The sequence below is a fragment of the Cydia pomonella genome, chromosome 10 (genome assembly GCF_033807575.1).
Source record: "Cydia pomonella isolate Wapato2018A chromosome 10, ilCydPomo1, whole genome shotgun sequence".
NCBI classification, from domain to species: domain Eukaryota; kingdom Metazoa; phylum Arthropoda; class Insecta; order Lepidoptera; family Tortricidae; genus Cydia; species Cydia pomonella.
In genome coordinates, this window is record NC_084712.1 from 16,676,561 (window position 1) to 16,695,350 (window position 18,790).

At 34.9% G+C, this 18,790-nt stretch overlaps 1 protein-coding gene across 1 annotated transcript in view; it reads left to right on the forward strand.

Moving 5' to 3' along the window:
• LOC133522294 (guanylate cyclase 32E-like) overlaps nucleotides 1–18,790 on the forward strand; it is a 204,658-nt gene that overhangs the window by 3,450 nt on the left and 182,418 nt on the right. The window contains exons 2-3 of the mRNA XM_061857577.1: nucleotides 3,949–4,155; nucleotides 17,592–17,709. Coding sequence (XP_061713561.1) covers nucleotides 3,949–4,155; nucleotides 17,592–17,709 — 325 coding nt within the window. The remainder of the gene's footprint in view (nucleotides 1–3,948; nucleotides 4,156–17,591; nucleotides 17,710–18,790) is intronic.

Here is an 18,790-nt window from a genome sequence, read left to right on the forward strand (position 1 = left end):
TTCCAAAACATACTTGTGCATTGTCATGACTTTTCAGTAGACGAAAATAGTTATTTACGATACAAGTGCGAATTACCTATTCGCACGTGTATCGTACGTTTTTCAGTACATAGCTCTTTAAAGCTTCGACATAGTTACATAATGTGCTAATTCACGCACTAGTGCGGAAAAGTAGCACCTTATGTACTAAAATAGTACATTACGATACAAGTGCGAAAAATAGAAAATTCGAAACGAGTGGTGATAAATTAAAACACGACCGAAGGGAGTGTTTTAAATCGACAGGAGTTGCGAATTACCTATTCGCACATGTATCGTACAACGTTTTACAGTAGCTACATATGGCCCTTTAAATGTTCGACACTGTAACGTAATATGCTAATTTTCGCACTAGTGCGGTAAAGTAGCACCATATGTACTGTAAAAACTGTTTTAATCCAAAACCATAAACTGAATACCTAAAAAAAATTGTAAAACATAAATGTATCATAACTATTTCTTTCTTTCTCAAACCAAGTCTAATTTACTATACATTATTATAAGGAGAGCTTTATACTCGTATTGGTGTTTAGGTGGTATTTTCTCGCAAATTTTCGAGATGATCTGTATGGGCATTATCCAATTTCCATTAATCGGCCGAATCCGGAATTACCAAACTTGTGTAACTAAATGTTTCGGCCTCGATTTGCTCATCGGCGGGAAAACTCATATATACCCTGACCTTTGAATTAATGTTCTATTTACATTTAGAATTGTTTCGCCAAAACATATATATCCTCTCGCCGCCCATAAGCCTTAAAAAGGTCTTCCATTCACTTATAATTTGCACTTGCTTCGGGAGAGTTTGGTGGTAGCATTCTCATTAAGCATTCTCATTTTTAAATTACTAAGTTCTCCCTTTCAAATTTGATACTATACAATGTATAGGTCAAACGTACATTTGTTTTCCCTTTGTTGTATTAATAGAACGTGATACTGATACCTAGTACCTATTACCGATAGCAAGCCTATTGTACTCCGAATATTAATTATTTCACGAAAACGTAGATTTCTGTTTTAGCTTTTCATCCTTGAAAAGTCCATTATTGAACCGAACAAAGCATGATAACTTGACGAGCTCTATATTTAAATGCGGTGCACCAGAATAAAGGTACGGTCATATCTGAAAATATCGATGCGGACAAAGTGCCAAAAATATGTATACACTACACTATGATATCACGTGACTCCGTATCTGAATAGCCATAAGATCCTTAAAATGCAACACCGCCGTAAACTTCACTTAGCTTGTTTGCTCTTTGGCGTACTGAACTATAAAACTCCTGCATATCTTTTCAAGAAGCTATCTTGCATTAAGCTCCGCGAGCGCCGTGATTGTGGAATTCATCTGTTGACGCCGCGTCATGCCTCAGCCGCTTTCCGAGGAAGTTTTAAGTATTCTGCATCCCGCTGTTGGAACAATGTTCCGCCGCCAGTGAGAAACCTGCAAAGTATTCATAGTTTTAAGACAAAGCTTAAACAGTACTTGCTCAATCACCAGCTTAACCAGGAAACCTGCAGATTGGAAACAAGTTGCCTGTAGTCAAGACTATTATTACTTACCACAATGTTTTTGCTCCTTCCGCAATGGAATCGACACCATTCCCCACACACCATCCTTATAATCGTTATTTTATTTAAGCTGATTATGCTACTATTAGTTTTTCTTTTGTTTACATATTTTAGTCAACTTTGTTTTATGGTTTTCATGATCGAAAACGGATTGAGATTATGAGTTTCATCTTATTATTATGTTTGTCAAATCTGTCACTGGATTTAATTCGTGTAGCTACCGCTGACCTGGCGCTAGTTGCGCACGCTTAATGCCGCACCACGATACGATCCGACCGGACCGGTACAGACTGGACGTTCGTTTCGTCCGTGCAATTTTATTTAGTGTTAAGTATGTTCGTCATGTTTATTTTATGTTTCTTTCCTTTTTTCTGTTACCTTCCGTGATTACTTCGCACTCGATGGTCTCATCGGAAGATCAGCGCTGGAAGTCGCCAGCAACATGCTGAGATGAGGCCATTTCGTGACACTTTACTCTCACTATGTTCTCTTTTATGTCTGTCTATTTCTGTTTGTGTGTTTATGAATAAAACAAATTCTATTTCTATTCTATTTCTACTAATATAATGTCTTGTATACATATTTTTGGCACTTCGATTGTGTCGGTGTTTTCAGACGTGACTGTACTAGCAATACATTTGACTGATAAATTGTCGACCGATTATAGGTATTGAAATTATGTTTATGAATAGAGAGCGCAAAGCCAGGTTAAAAGAGAATAAAATATATATGGTGCGCTGCTGCGCGAAACTTATGACGGCAGATATGGAAATCGCGCGGGACTTTAACGTTTAAGTGTCTATTTACCTATCTATAAATACCTATCTATAAATCATTAAAGAATCGCAGGCATTTACTCCCTACGTTCAGACTGTCAGATTTGTATCACCACTGTCACCAGTATGAAACGTGTATATCCTAAAAGTAGACTAAGAGTAAATAGTTCAATGTTCATTAAGATTTAGGTCAATCCACTCGTACGTAATCAACTCCCAAGATCAGGGTCACCTATACCGCGTTAGCGTCAATAAACAATGTCTACGCTCCCCTAGGGACTTTCTGGAGAGTAAACTTCATCATTAACTTTTATTAGGTACTTGTTTGTTCTAAGTAGAGATTTGGCCGAATAACGAATATTCGGTCCCTCTCTTGGCTGAAGCGTGAAATATTCCGCTTAACATGGGTACATTCTGAGTCACATTTATTATTAAAACGCCAAGAAAGCACAACGTTTGCTAAGATTATTATTTTTTTGGTCAGAACTAGTCAATGTACTCGTAGTTAAGATTCAATCAAATCGAACCCATAATAAAAATAAAATTATTAGTAATTAACAAATGGTCAAAATACGGCCTTAGTATTTAATAACTATCTATTTTTAGGGTTCCATACCAAAAAGGTACAAAAGGAACCCTTATGGTGCGACTCTGTCCGTCCGTCTGTCTGTCTGTCTAAACACATCTAGTCACATCGCTAAATATCTCGAGAGCCACTTAAGCTATCAATTTGAAATTTGTAATAGTTATTAAAAACACTAACCCAGACAAAATTAGTGACATAAAAAGAATACATTGAAATAAAAAGAATACTTTTTTTTTTCAATTTGTAGCCACTTTTTGTAATCCGAATATTCAAGGCGTGCTTGGTCACTTTAAAATACGCACTCGGTGGCGGGGCAGGGGGACATGGCACACTTATTCAGACGTTGCTCCATTATTACATTGCATAATTATGGAGTATATTCGTCCTTAGCGCTGGTCACAGATGCGCTTGGTACAGAAGGCAATACAATTACTTAATACCATCATGCATCAAGCTGATTAGAGCCAGATGGACATTAGAGCGCGGGCGCACTAGCAATTTAGCACTCGTGTTTTTGACTTAAAATACGTGAGTGACCAGTTTATGTAAATGTCTTTACTTCAGCTTACTCTTCAAACTTGTTGCAATTATGGCAGTCCAATACACATGAATTACATATTTAGAAAGATAAAAGATCCAGCTTTTGTTTCATGTCAGATTCAACCATGTAGAAAAGAAAAATAAATAGGGATCAATATCACACCGATATTCTCAATATCATATCGACTTGATCAAGTCGCGTACTTTTTGCATGTTTTTTTTGTTAAAAAAATCTAAATATTACATAGAATTTTATTATGCAAAACTCAGACAGCAAATTACGCTAAAGTATATTGTAAATATTTCTGCATTGAATAAGCTTTCAACCCATATGTGAATAATTAGGGATTTGTTCCTATAGTTTTTTAATCAGTAAAAATGTTTGTGACAAAACTTATGACCTGACTTAGTATATATTTTCTCTATTTGTTCCAGAAATGTGCGGATGACAGCCCAAAGCGCGATGACAGAGCAACGGACCGTGAAGCGGGCGTAAGCCTGGGCGTTACGTTCGCGCGGACTCTGCCCCCGGCCTTCAAGATCAGCAAGTCCGTCATGGCCCTGTTGAAGGCTTTCAATTGGAATAAGTTCGCTATTGTGGCTGGCGAAGGGGTCGCAGCGCAACAGAAGGACGCTATTAAGGTATTTTCGATATCATTTCGTAGTAATAACTATACTAGCATCGGCATTCGACAACTTCAATTAAACGCTTCTTTGGTCGTTTATGTTGTAAGACCCATTGTAGCACATTATGCGAAAATGCTGTAGCGTACTAAATAAATAGAATGTCGTTTACTTTCAATTAAAAGCTCTGAAAAAAGTGTTTTCATTTTAATTTCATTCCATAAAGTGGACATCCGGTGCCTTTCGGGCTAAATTAATTTGTCCTAAATAAATGACACTGTGTTGCCGCTGTATTTCTCAATTTACTTAATAAAATCAGTAAAGTTCGCCGCCGCATTACTGCCGGCAACAACGACGCCGATGCCGTAGCAGTAATGCAGTTGCACTTAATATCCAAACGTCATCTATACGGTTAGACACACGGTGTAATTTCTTTACACGTTTAGTAATGTTACAGTCTAATGCAGTGCGCCCCTAAAAAAAAAAGATATTTTTTATGCTTGTGTTGTTCTAAACTTAGTAGCGTCTTACAAAATACACCTATGTTCCAAATTTCGTTCAAATATACTTTATAGTTTTTGAGATACATGATTCTAACATATGGCCGGACGGACGGACATGATAGAACAAGGGTGAAATAAGAGGTTCGGTTTTTGCCATTTCGCCTACGAAACCCTAAATTAAACATAGAAAAGAGAAAGTGCCATCTCAGCATAATGCTAGCGACTTCCAGCGCTAAGTGCGTTGATTGCTATATCTCGGATATTTAAAAAAAAGTTTTGTGTGGTCAGGGTGACAACCACGATAAAACGATGTTGAAGAATTTAATAAAATTATAAGAATAAACGACAAAAACGTAATTTGTTTCACTTCAGCTTGAACGACGCGACCCCCACTTATTTGATAATTTCGAAAGGGTCTAGAAGGCTAAGGAAGGAGAAGTGGCCCCTGTGATGAATATCGGATTTTTATAATGTCATTTGTTGGCTATTTTATAATATAGAAACACCTTTACTTTCAGCCCCCTATCTTGAACGGTCACCGAGATAATTTCAAAAACGTCATTTTAAGGACACATTTTTCAAAGTCGTTTTTCTCCTAAACTATTACATAGTAGCTAGAGGAATGAAACCAAATTATAGCTGCAAAGAATAAGTAGGAGTGTAACTCAGATTTTTTAAAATATTAAATTCCCTGAAAAAAATATGATTAAAATGTCTTCGTATGGTAGTAGCTAATACTAATTGAAGTTTATGTGATTTTTTTCCATAGGTGTTACAAATACTTGAAACGTGCTGTCAATAAAATCTCTGACATTTTAATCATTACTTTTTCACGGAATTAAATATTTAAAAAAAATCTGAGCTACACTCCTACTTACCTTATAAAGTTCAGGAGAAGTGAGATAAAATGATGTTTTTCACATTATCTCGGTGACGGTTCAAGATAGGGGGCTGAAAGTTAAGGTGTTTCTATATTATAAGATAGCCAACAAATGACATTATAAAAATCCGATATTCGTCACAGGGGCCACTTCTCCTTCCATAGCCTGCTAGACCCTTTGAAGTTATGAATCAAGAATGAAATTGTTGATAAAAGCTTAAGATGAAGACAAAGGTATTTATAATTGGTGCCGTTTGTCCATAATATGTAATGCTTTGACAAGCCGGTCTCGGCGGAAAATTGGCTATCAAAAACAAATGTATTATTGACATTTGGTTAAGTAATTTAGTTTAGCTTTTTAGTTTTTTTCTAACAAAAGTATGTAATTTGATTGTAACATTGGATAACGTAATTAAAAATACATTTGTGTGTAAGTAAATCATATAAAATGCTCACCTTTCAAGGAAGGACGTTTTTTCAAAGAAATTTCACAAAAATATTCTCAAATAGGTATATTAATAGACCTACACAAACAATTCTTTGTCATGAGGGTTTTTGGATTACACCCACATACCGTCTTTTTATAGATACTCATAACATTATTTTTCTCATATTAACCTACCTAACTCGACATATCAATATACTTATTTATTTGCATAACACCTTATTTTAAAGCGTGGAATCACGATGGTTTTGATGGAGTTGGTGAAATTAATTGATTTACACCCAAACCTATATCGTTACGTAGATTTAGTTAAAAATACTTTACTCCATTTTTTCCATTCAATATTTTTTTTAGGTTGTGTTTTGATACCTATTTTTGCAGCACAGAGGCTTAACAGCGGTAGATTTGCAGAAGAAACCTTTTAGTTAATATTATTAAATAAACAGAACCTCAGACCCTACCTTTAGGTAGTACATAAATTTCCCCCTTTGATTCTTTAGTCCTTTATTTTCAAGCCGTTATATTTATTGTTATTTATTTAAAAAAATAGTAGTTAACAGAAATAATCAAAGCTTTCAATACTTCTGCAAGTTGTATTTTATATAATATTATACGTAATTTATCGATGTTTAGAGTGTGCTTAATATATATATGTATGTATTGGTAGCTCTTACATATAAACCAACTAAATTAAACTATAATATTATACCGTTAAAACTAGACTTAAACCTGAAAATAAAATGAATTGTAGCAAATTAAGGAAATATTACATAAGTATATACTGTTGCCCACGACTTCGTCGATAATACCTTTTCACGAAGTTTGAAATTCCAAGCTTAAAATAAATCTTGAACGCCTTACAAACGTTCAACCCCTTTTTAACCCTCTGAGGGGTTGAATTTTTCAAAAACTGCTTCTTATCTTTTGTCACTTTATAAATGCAATCTAGTGTTCAAATTCAAATTCTAGCGTTTGTATTTTCGGCTCTGCGTTGAATCAGTCAGTCAGGACATACGATATGACGATACATACGAGTATATTGATACTCGTATACTTACGTATAAGAATACCCCGTCAATTATTATTTTATTATTTATTTTATAATTTAATTTAATTTACGAAAAAAATGTATTCTGTCTGTAAAGATGTGCCGTAAAAATTAGCTTTTGATTCCCTTAACTTTGCGATGTCTACAGGAAAGACGCGGATGAGTTAAAAGCATAGTATAAAATGTGTTTGACCGAAATAATTCTACAATAATAGTGATTTAAAAAAAGGGTTTTCTCGTAACAAATACAATGGTGACCAGGCGACATTAGAAAAATGCAACGACAAAATGCAATTTATTCCAAAAATAATACTTTGGAATATAACAAATAGAAAAATGCAACGTCTCGGGTCCGGTTTAAAATTAGCTTTTACGCTATGTACGTACTGTACAGTTTTTTTTTAATTTTTTAACTTTACATTTTGAAACATAAAATAGTAAACTTGCAGTAAATAATACGTATAACTAGAACCCGATTCTGATTTAACAATTTATTATAGTTTGTAACTGTAGATACACGACCCTGAAGAACGCTCGCGCTGATTGGGACATGTGAAATTTAGTGAAATACATGACTATAACATTCTACTCTGATATGTTTTGATTGTTAATTCATCTGTTGTACTAATAATAATGTGGGATAAGATGTTTGTGTAATATTGTCCAATATTTATTTATTACTGCTGGGGCTCTTTATTTACAGCGGCATTCGTTTCACGGAAGCTTATTACCTACTTATAATATTAAAGGAAGACTTTTTAACCCCTAATTTTTTTAAAGATATTGTTTGTGAAACGGATCTCTGGTCTTATTGTTTCAAATTTCTCTATAAATAATCGACATGTCCTTAAAACTTGGAAGATTTAACAATTGGAGACGCCTTGTCTGTAATTTTATGTACAAAACAGTCTGCCGCTTTTGCAGAAGAGGGTCAAATCAAATGTACGTAACGTACAAATAGCCATATCAGATAAACGTCAGTCTATATAATACATGACCATTGGCCGAGGTTTTCGACGGAGGGCTCTTAGAGGCGACTCCAGTTGTTAAATCCTTCGAGCCTTAAACACTTATTAAACGATGCATTTCATCCCTTTTTCAATTAATAATTTACAAAATGGTTAAACAAACAACATCAGACCAGTCAAGAACAGTTAGTTAACGGTACCTACAAACATTCCTCTTTGTTCGTAAAATTTGGTATTCGTTTAAAGTTTTGCCGATACCGGTATTTGGATTCAATTGACCTAACTACGACCTACATACGAGAAAAATGAAATGAAAGTTTTAATAAAAACATAACGAGTAGGAAAATTACAACAGGATTCCACACTTTAGATATTCTGTTCTACTGAGTACCTTTCATTATTCAAATATTTTAGTGAACTGTATCGAGTACTTACACTTGCGTTTATTTGTTATTTACTTTGTCATCTCGAGCTCTTCAAGTTGCTGTTATTATACATAATTGGACCAAAAGTGATACCTATTCCACCGATGGACTTATATTTAAATTAAATTCCATATTTTATTGAAACATGGTCAATATTTGTACAAATAAAAATCGACAAAGGAATGATATGAATAAACAATTTTTGAAGAGTGACCCTTTTATGTCTTAAGGCAAAAACAAATAAAAAAAAATCTTTAAATTTGAAATGAGCAGTATATTTAAGCATAAGAAGTATATTTATTTTGAAATATAACGTATAGGTATTCGGAAAATACATGAAAGCAATTTAGATCAAACGCTCCAATAATGGCCTATTATATGCTCAGTCCGTTCTGGGCTTTATTCTGCCATAATTATGGTACATTTATGGTGGATTTTGTAAATAGGGGACTGCAGGCAGCTACCCAATCCCTTGCTGCTGTGCGAATTTGGTCTTAGGAAGAAGTTGACATTCCCTTACTTTTAAATTAATGTCGATTGGCATTTACATATACAGCCAGCGACAAAATTGTAATTTTCATAAAATAGTTATTTGTACAAGAGAGCAAAGATTGATATTTCTTCGAGTGCTTATTTTGAGTCCCGTGCAAGCGAAAAACTCTAATAATGTAAATAACTTACGAGATGTAAATAACTTTGATCTCGTAGTACACAAAAAATTTCACGTCAGCTGTGAGAATATATTTGGAAGGTAAAAATACAACCTGAAAAAAAATAATCCGTCTTCATCACTGTTTCATTTTCACTTATGTTTTCTGTAGGTATTCTAACAATTAAGTTTAATTTAAGCATTAAAACAAACTGAAAGAAATTTCTATAAAATAATACGGATATATAAATAACGAACATCAATTAACAGTTCAATCGACAACTTTTTTTAGTAAAAAAAATACCTGTAGTACATTTCGTTGCTAGTGCGGAAAGTATGACATTACGTCACGAGCCGTAGGCGAGTGGTAAGACTCGGTACGAGTGAAGAATGACATTTTCGCACGCGCATCGAACGACGTTTTTAATACAGTTGCGAAAAAAATAAGAAAAACAACAACTTTTTTTATGCATTTTCTATTATTACCTAAGTATCGTTATTTACGATTATTTGTGTATCGTATATTTAAATTGTATAAAAACAATATCGAATATTGCCTTTGGAAACTTCAAACATGCTTGTAGTAACAAAAACGCCTCTTTTTAGGGTTCCGTAGCCAAATGGCATAAAACGGAACCCTTATAGTTTCGCCATGTCCGTCTGTCTGTCTGTCTGTCTGTCTGTCTGTGTGTCCGAGGCTTTGCTCCGTGGTCGTTAGTGCTAGAAAGCTGAAATTTGGCATGGATATATAAATCAATAAAGCCGACAAAGTCGTACAATAAAATCTAAAAATTAAATTTTTTTAGGGTACCTCCCCTACACGTAAAGTGGGGGTGATTTTTTTTTTCGCTTCAACCCTAGAGTGTGGGGTATCGTTGGAAAGGTCTTTCAAAACTAATAGGGGTTTTCAAGAAACATTTTTTGATAAAGTGAATATATTCGGAGATAATCGCTCCAAAAGAAAAAAAAATGTGTCCCCCCCCCCTCTAACTTTTGAACCATAGGTCCAAAAAATATGAAAAAATCGTGGAAGTAGAGCTTAAGAAAGACATTAAATGAAAACTATAGCGGACATGATCAGTTTAGCTGTTTTTGAGTTATCGCAAAAAGTTTTCCCTTCATAGTAAAAAGACTTTAATTAGGTACTGATTATGCAAATTTGCCTATTTGTTTAACTCGGGTGAAAGGTACCGTTTCATCCCTTGGTTAACAATTTACTATACTTTAAGCTCCAGTTTAGCTTATTGTGACGGAAGAGTAACTACGGAACCCTACACTGAGCGTGGCCCGACATGCTCTTGGCCGGTTTTGACAGACGTTTCGGCAGCTATTCCGTTCCATTCAGACAGCTCATTAAGAACGGTTTTTCAATATTCAATATTAAAAAATAAACGTGTTATAATGATGAAGAGGTAAGTAATAGTACATTACGATACAAGTGCGAAAAATATGAAATTCGAAACGAGTGGCGATAAATTAAAACATGACAAAGGGAGTGTTTTAAATCGACACGAGTTGGGAATTACCTATTCGCACATGTATCGTACAACGTTTTACAGTACATATGGCCCTTTAAAGTAGCACCATATGTACTGTAAAATATGTTATTCTCGTATGTATGTTTTTACTATTCTTACATTTACAGTAGGTTTTTATGTTCATTAAGACTTTTAAAGGAAACTAACATCAACACTCAACAATGAGTTGTCATAAATTTTAAAAAATTGGAAAAGTGAAAAGCACTAGTTCGCGAAAACCAACTTTCCGCAGGCTAAACAGCTACGTAAAGTAGCACTTTTTGAGCAACAATGTTACCAAAAAAAACTTTATAAGACACGGTCCGAATTGCGGATACTACTATTTGTCAACTATAGTAGAGATCGTTAAAAGTAGAATCGTTTACTTTGCGTAATAATTGCATATTTTTTTATAATTTCATTGTTTTGATTGTTTATATAATAAAATACGTAAAATTTGGTGTTTTTATTAAAATTTAAACTTTTATTTCATTAATTAATTATTACGAATGAAGACTCGTGGGGTGTTATGGAATGATGCGGTCTGACTTAGTTCGGGGGTCTATTATAAACCGTCAATATACCGTTGAATTACGTATGCATTTTTTTGTCACTTTCTTTTTGCTAATGACGTGAAAGGGACAAAGACCATAGAATCCAAATATTTCGAAGTTGTATTAGGGCCCGCACGTTGAAATGACATTCAAATAAAGGTCACTTGAATGTTATTTAGTCTCACTCGTTGAGCAAAATGCGATTTTGCTCACTGTTTTTAAGCAGAAAATAACCCTTGTTCGAGCTGCTGACGTGAAAATAAATATGTCGATCTCATTTCCATCGACGATCAAAAACTTTTTAAACGAAAACCCAGGTTACGATAAAAAAAAGTAAGAAACGGGAGAAAATGTTTTCCATACATTTAGTATAAAAAATAGTTAAATTTTTAAATGCCTCCAAAATCTGTTGTTATCTTTATGTCAATAATTACTGACCCAATGAATAGTAGGTTGTTAACCTAGTTTAGTTTTAGTTGCACCACTTTATTTATCCATTATTTATACTGTTATTGTGAATAAAATTTGTTTTTTTCACAAACGAATGAAAGGCACTCTTTCCGTCGAGGTAGTTTGGCACTCGAACGCAGTGAGAACGCCTATAGTCCGATCCGAGGTTGAAATGATGCCCTTTACCCGAGTTAAGCACTCTACTTTTCCTTTCGAATTAGAGGAATTTTATTAGAAGTGTTTAAAAAAAATTATGAAGTAAAACTTATGTACATAGTATACTTTTTAACAATTTAGGTTAAAGTGTCGTTATTTATGGTATAGACAGTTAAATATCAGAATAGAAATTGTACAACAACTCCATTTAAAACCAAATTTTAATTGCGTATTGTAAAATAATAATTAAAAAGCATACATGGAAAGTAAAATGCTCTAGAACAGAAACGTATCACTTTCTGCACAATTTGTAGAACAACATTGACCCATTTTCAGAGCATGAGAGATGAAAAAATGTAAACATGGCCACTTTGATTTATGCATCGACGATTTTCTCGAGGCTACGGACACGTTAACCTATTTCTTTTAGTAACACATATTGCAATTAGTAACCTTATGTGACCCACCTAAAGTCTGTTTCAGCATGGATGTTACTAGGACACAGTTGCTAGCGTTAGCTATCATAAAAATAATTACACTTAAGCTTCTACAGTGTCTACTGGCGGCAATAATCTTAAAAGTGGCGTGGAGTGCCTAATGCCTAGATATTACGATAGCAGTTATTCTTGCTTTTTATAGTGTTGTTTAAATACTTGTATTACATATTTTTAGTAACAGTAGGAGTAAACTTAGGAGACTATAAAACCGCCTGTTATCCACCGATTTCTACAGGTAGTTTGTTTTCTGTTTTTGATGAACAATAATAGTAGATTATACAACTAGGTCATACGAGGACATATCCTCCTATAGGTTGAGGATGTGGATAACATGAAGCATTTATGCTCGATTTGTATACTCTACTTTTCACTTCTATTGTGAGTAAAATATTTAAAACTATCCAATATTTTAGGTTATTTTACCGAATTTGTTTAAGACTAAATAAAATTGAACTCGGGCCGGACGGGAGCGCGAGGGAGCGCGCCGGCAGGGTATTTCTAAGTTAATAAGATATGTAATAATGATTTTACTTTATGCTCTAGAGCATAATAAGTAATTTTATGCTGCTTACACGCGTCTTAAATCTCAAATTTACGAGCATGAGAAGTAAAAAGGATATTGCTGCTTGCTAGTACTTATGCCGTATGGGGCCTGTAACAGGAGTAAAATATTAAACTCTAAGATGTAGTCCTCCAACTGACCGACATAAAAAAAAAAAAAATTAATCTGGTAAATAACCCTGCTTTTACAATTTTATTTCTTTTGCCAATCTGCAAGGCACTTTGTTGGCAGAGGGAACTCCCTTAAAGACAGATGGGTCAGCTTATTGCCTAGTTAATTAATAAGTAAGTACAGTACATCTTATTGCTTATTGTGGTGGTAATTTAATTTTGTTTAATAGAAACGTTTTCAATTGACATTTAAACATCCTAAGTGATTTACATTCCCTTATATCATACGGTGTTTCATTACATTATACATTGGGGCCCAGGTACGTTACCTTCTTCTTCTTTTTAAATTTTTTGAGATATATTTTATATAACCTAAATTTAGAAATGAATTAGCTATTGTTGACCTAAGTTACAATATTTAGGGTTCCGTAGTCAGAGTAACAAACACGGAACCCTTATTAGTTCTGTCTGTTCATCCATCCTTTTGTCTGTCTTTCTTAGTTTTACTAAGTTTTGAAATTCAAAAAAATGACCCTCCTGCAACTCCACGAATATTGTGTTGAAGTGATGTTGAGCCATATTATATCAACATTTTCCTAAAAACTTCTCTGCTAAGCTTGAATGGCTTTTCCATATCTTATGAAGGTTTTTTATCGGATATAGTATTTTTACGAGACGTTAAATATTGCATATCAGCTTGATGCCAAAATCTATACGAATACGTTCCAATCAAAACAAACATCAAGTTACGATTATTGACAGATAGTTTGAAACAACCGTCCCTTATTTGCCTCCCATTTGTTTTAGCTCTGGGAGTTTAATTGATTTTATATTTAGTTTCCTAAAACTAAGGTACTTTGGGGTAACTTAAAAAACAGAGTAATTTTGATTGATATCTACTTAACTAGTAGCACTTTCTTTGTTACAACAGTGCTCCATCCTTGTAGGATCAAGAACTTGCTTGCGATTTTCGTTACATTCCAGTACTCGTATTTGGTCGTCCGACTGAATTCATTGTACTCTGTAGTTAGCAATGTATCGAATGCATGCAAATTCTTGAACAGTTTAAACCGTTGGACCCGGGGGTATGTCCTCAAACTACGTCCAAAAGAGAGGTATGGCCACTGATAATGTCATCTCGCTTAGTGTGGTGTAGCACAGCGGATGTTATTCCAAATCTAGAGCAGAGCCCAACTTAGGAAATACCTCCACCTTACAGAAAACCTCAGCCAAAGAGCTCAACGAGGGTGCGGGGTGTTAGGGTCGGCAATCCGCATGTAAAACCTCTGGAGTTGGAGGCGCCTTTAGGCTACCGTAACGGCTTATCATTAGGTGGGTCCTATGCTTGTTTGCCCCCGATGATAATATAAAAATATGCCCTGTAAACCGTTGCAGTACCGTGTGTGTTGCCAAAGTATGCAGTTAGCGATTTTCAAAAACTTCGTTGGCGAAGTTACCCTAGTGCACCTTATTTAGTTTAGCGAACAAATGTCACTAGGCAGCAGTTCACTCGTCTTGTAGTTCCAAATGTCGCCCCTATTTTGTTTTATAGTAAAAGACAAAGAGACGCAACGTTTTTTTTAATACGGCTTAGGGAAATACAAGATGAGACATAAGAAAAGCTGTATTTCCTTTTTTATTAAATATAATACTTTTCACGCCACTGTTCGGAAATGTGGCAGTAGATGGTCTATAACCAAGCAGGAAAATAGGCAATAGCTGCAGCAGTGAACCACCACTACTACAATGTTTCATTGTTATCATCATCTGTCATTGGTGATGGTAAAAGGTTTTTTTTTTGGCGCTACTTTAAAAAAAAAGTAACGTCAAAACCATTCAGTTCATGATTATGGCGTTTTTAATTTTGTAGCTGTTTATGGTTTTTAAGCAAAAACGCGTCTAAGTTTAGAGTCACGCCTCTTAAAAGTGATAAAAAAAGTAAAAAATGCGGGATCGAAAATACTTACGGTAAATTGTATTTCACTAAAAAAAATACTATATTTACACATGTATCTACGCTATAAAAATGAGTTCTTCTAGTGAAATAAAATACAATATATAAATGTTCCTGTCAAAAATAAGTACATCGCTTTCTTTGAACAATTGTCCTCACGCAAATATAAATATTAATTTATATTAAAGTACTTATAGTTAAGCAAATGTTTTCTTATTTCCTCGCAGTAGTCGTGAGCACTATGTAGTGCCTCAGCCGGAAACGCTAAAGATCTTTGAGCTGTTTTCCGGCCTCTCCTACAAATTTTTCGATATTTCGTTGCAAGGTCAATACGGATAAGCGTAACTGATCTTCATGCCTACTTGCTACATGCGATTAGTGGGAAATGTATTACACGCAATAAACACTAATGAATGTGTAAACAGACCCCAATGTAGCGGTCAGCCACATTTATTTATTTAACCTTTATTGCACAATACAAAAAAGTACAAATGGCGGACTTAATACCTTAAGGCATTCTCTACCAGACAACCACGGGGCCAACCCATCCATCTACCCGTATAGTATTGACCTTACTAAGTTAGTTTATTATTTTATTATAAAAAGCATAATTTACAGTTGGTCCCATTGTCATATTATCTAGATTGAATCGTGCAAAATCGAGAGATTGCACATTTGCGCTCGGAAAGTACCATTTGTGATGTGCAACTGCGATTAACGATAAAATTATGATATGCTGGACTATTTCATGGAAGTGATTCATTTTTGTTAATGATTAAATTTAATTACGCGCTATTACAAGATGAAACAACTCAGTACTCAGGATCATTAGATACAATCCAGTTCGCGGGGCGAGGTACCTTTAAGGCGAAACTCGTGTAAAAGTCTTGCAGGCGGTCAGGCAAAAACACGGAAGTGAGAACCAATAGCATGTCCCTTAAATATGCGGGTGTTTAAAAAAGGTTTGCTCAGGCAAACTTTATTGACGTCATAGTCTGTTTGTGTAAGAATGTCCGTATAATATTTATTTATTTTTATTTATTGTAGTCTTTGTGTACCAGCCGGTTGCGTGTAGCCTAGAGTATATTTTAGAAAAGTACCTACTTAAATACTCCATCATCATTCACTTGCCTTTATCCCATTAACTTGAGGTCGGCACAGTATGTCTTTTTCTTCCTATATACCTCTCTGTCGCCCGTCATCTTTTCATTCAGTTGCGTTCGTTTCACACTCCATCCGCCTTTGGTGCAGCTTTCAGGCTTCCTATTATATACTCATTCCTTATCCTATCCATTCTCGTCACGCCACACATCCATCTTAGCATTCTCATCTCCGTTACATGCAATCTCTTTTCATCCGTCGCCTTTAGGGCCCAACGCCTAACACTCTGATCCATAGGTACGGTCGCCATTAGATATATCGGAGCGGCCAAGGTGCTCACAAATATCTGAACACGCACTCTAGCGCCTTGACAATAGAGGCGTCTTCAAATATTTGTCAGCGCCTTACCCGCGTCGATATATCTGATGGCGACTGAAGGTACATGACGACTGGTGGTACAATTTGCTGTTACAGGAAACCACCAAAATACAATTTTATTAAAACACTGTTTAAACTTTCACGATTTTTACGCATTATTAACTAATATAAACGGGACTTAATCGCGTATTAAGTTTTAAATTTACCTCCGATGTTTGGAGTACGGCGTTGTCCCCGTGGTTTCGGAGAAATACTATTTTTTTACTGGAAACGTTTATATCTTTAATTAAATATATTTGAAAAAATAAAGATTTTTGAATACTAAATGTTTTTCTATGTTATGCTTCTTGGCTATACTTAACTTTGTTCTAACTTGGGGTAACTTTGGCCTATGATAAGTTGAAGTTATTTTTAATAAATCAAAGATTGTGTACTTATAAATTAGGTACTTAGTTTTTGCAGCAACCTGACCCCTTGGTAATTCTAGTTTTAGTTATTAGATCGGCTTCCAATATGATACTGATAAGATACTGATCTGTCGGTGTAAATAGTGACATTTCTTTAAATAAAAACGTCACTTTTGACACTAACAGATAGGTATCATATCAGTATAATATTGGAAATAGATGTAATAACTAAAACTAGATTGGCCTGATACAGACAGTTGTTATTGTTTTTTTTTTTAATTTAGACTTAACCCTTTGAACGCTTATATCATAAAAACAAATATCACTCAAACGCCAAGCTCCCGAGCGCAAGCGAGCTAATATAAACCTTACTCGAAAGTGTGAAGGTTACTTTGACAGCGTCCGTCATAACACCTAAAGTTGTGTACACTTAGCGCTGTGGGCACGATCAGTAACGACGCCTTTAGGTGTTCTTGGTGTTCAAAAGGTTAATGAGATCCTTCACGGACGAAACAAACGCGCGCAAAATAAAAAAGTTATTCTTATGTTTTGACGACCGGTTTAGTCTAGTGGGTAGTGACCCTGCCTACGAAGCCGATGGTCCCGGGTTCGAATCCCGGTAAGGGCATTTATTTATGTGAAGAACACACATATTTGTTCGTGAGTCATATATATCTCGTCGCCTAATACCTACCCACAGTACAAGCTTTACTTAGTTTGGGGCTAGGTCGATCTGTGTGAAAAAAAATGAAAAGAAAAAAAAAATATTTTCATGATTCAATTCAACTCTGTAAAGTTTTCCTAGATCAAGGGAAGAAAATATAAAAAGTTTATTGTATTTTGTCCGCAGAAACTGGCAACGCACAATGACATGATAGTAACGGCTGAACACAATTTTCCTTACTACATTCCCTTGAACATATCCAACATGGAGAAAATAGTGGACCAAACCTACGACAAGACTAGAGGTAAGTGATGTGATCTGTAATTTGTATCTTAGGCAAAAGGCGGCCCCTATTGGACAAAAGCGTAACAATCCAACGATTACCTTCAATCTCGTCCGAGTAAAAACCGTATTTAAAATAAATTATTTTACACCATGCACGAAATAAAGCTCCAGAATTATTTTAGAAAAACGCAGACATTTGACAATAGTTATTTTTTGACACAATTTATAATGTCTTTGTAACGTATAGTGGAGCCGTTAACCACGTAGTACGATGAATTAAATCGAATAATATGATATCGCATGACAAGGGGCGACAATCGCCTCACCTTATATGGTTGGATGTCTCCGTGAAACAAAATTAAATGTATAAACAAAATTGCATGCAAGAATCGTATTTCGAGTTCATGTTTTTTTGGACATTTTTAATTATAATATTCGCCAAAACGTACAACTCAGTTTTTTTTTAATTTTTATTTACTGCTGTTTCCCGCCAATTTTTTTAAGGCAACGTCACGTCAGTCATTTAGCCAAGAGCAAATATTAAAATAAATGCAACTTACATTATCTTAACATACAAAAATATATGAGAAACAAGAAATATAATTAGCTAATTACGAATTATTTCAGTACAAGTGGTGATTGATTAGCAACGAATCACGTAAATTGACGGGTAAAACTCGTATGAAAATCGGTTTTGACCGATTCGTGCGATACTCGCATGTACGTGAAAAAATGTCATACCAGAATGAGTTTAGATGAGTCGAGACATTGTCAGCAAATATCTCAGTAGAACGCAGCTCCTCGTGTAAACTATGTCGTCTGGCGATAATCTCCGCACGAGTATCGAATGGCATAATCGTAGAAGAGTTTTTATTTCTCGCATCAATGTAACCATTTTTATACGATTCTCGCCTGGCGATTATTGCGTACGATAATATCATACGATTTTTCGCCCCAAAATGGGCGACAAACTCGTACCATCTAAATGGGCCTTAACGGCTCTACTATACATCTACAAACACATTGTATTTAATAAATCGGATAGAACTATAAAGAAGAATAGTTATGTTTAGAGCGTTTTCAAACTGTCCGGTCCGATA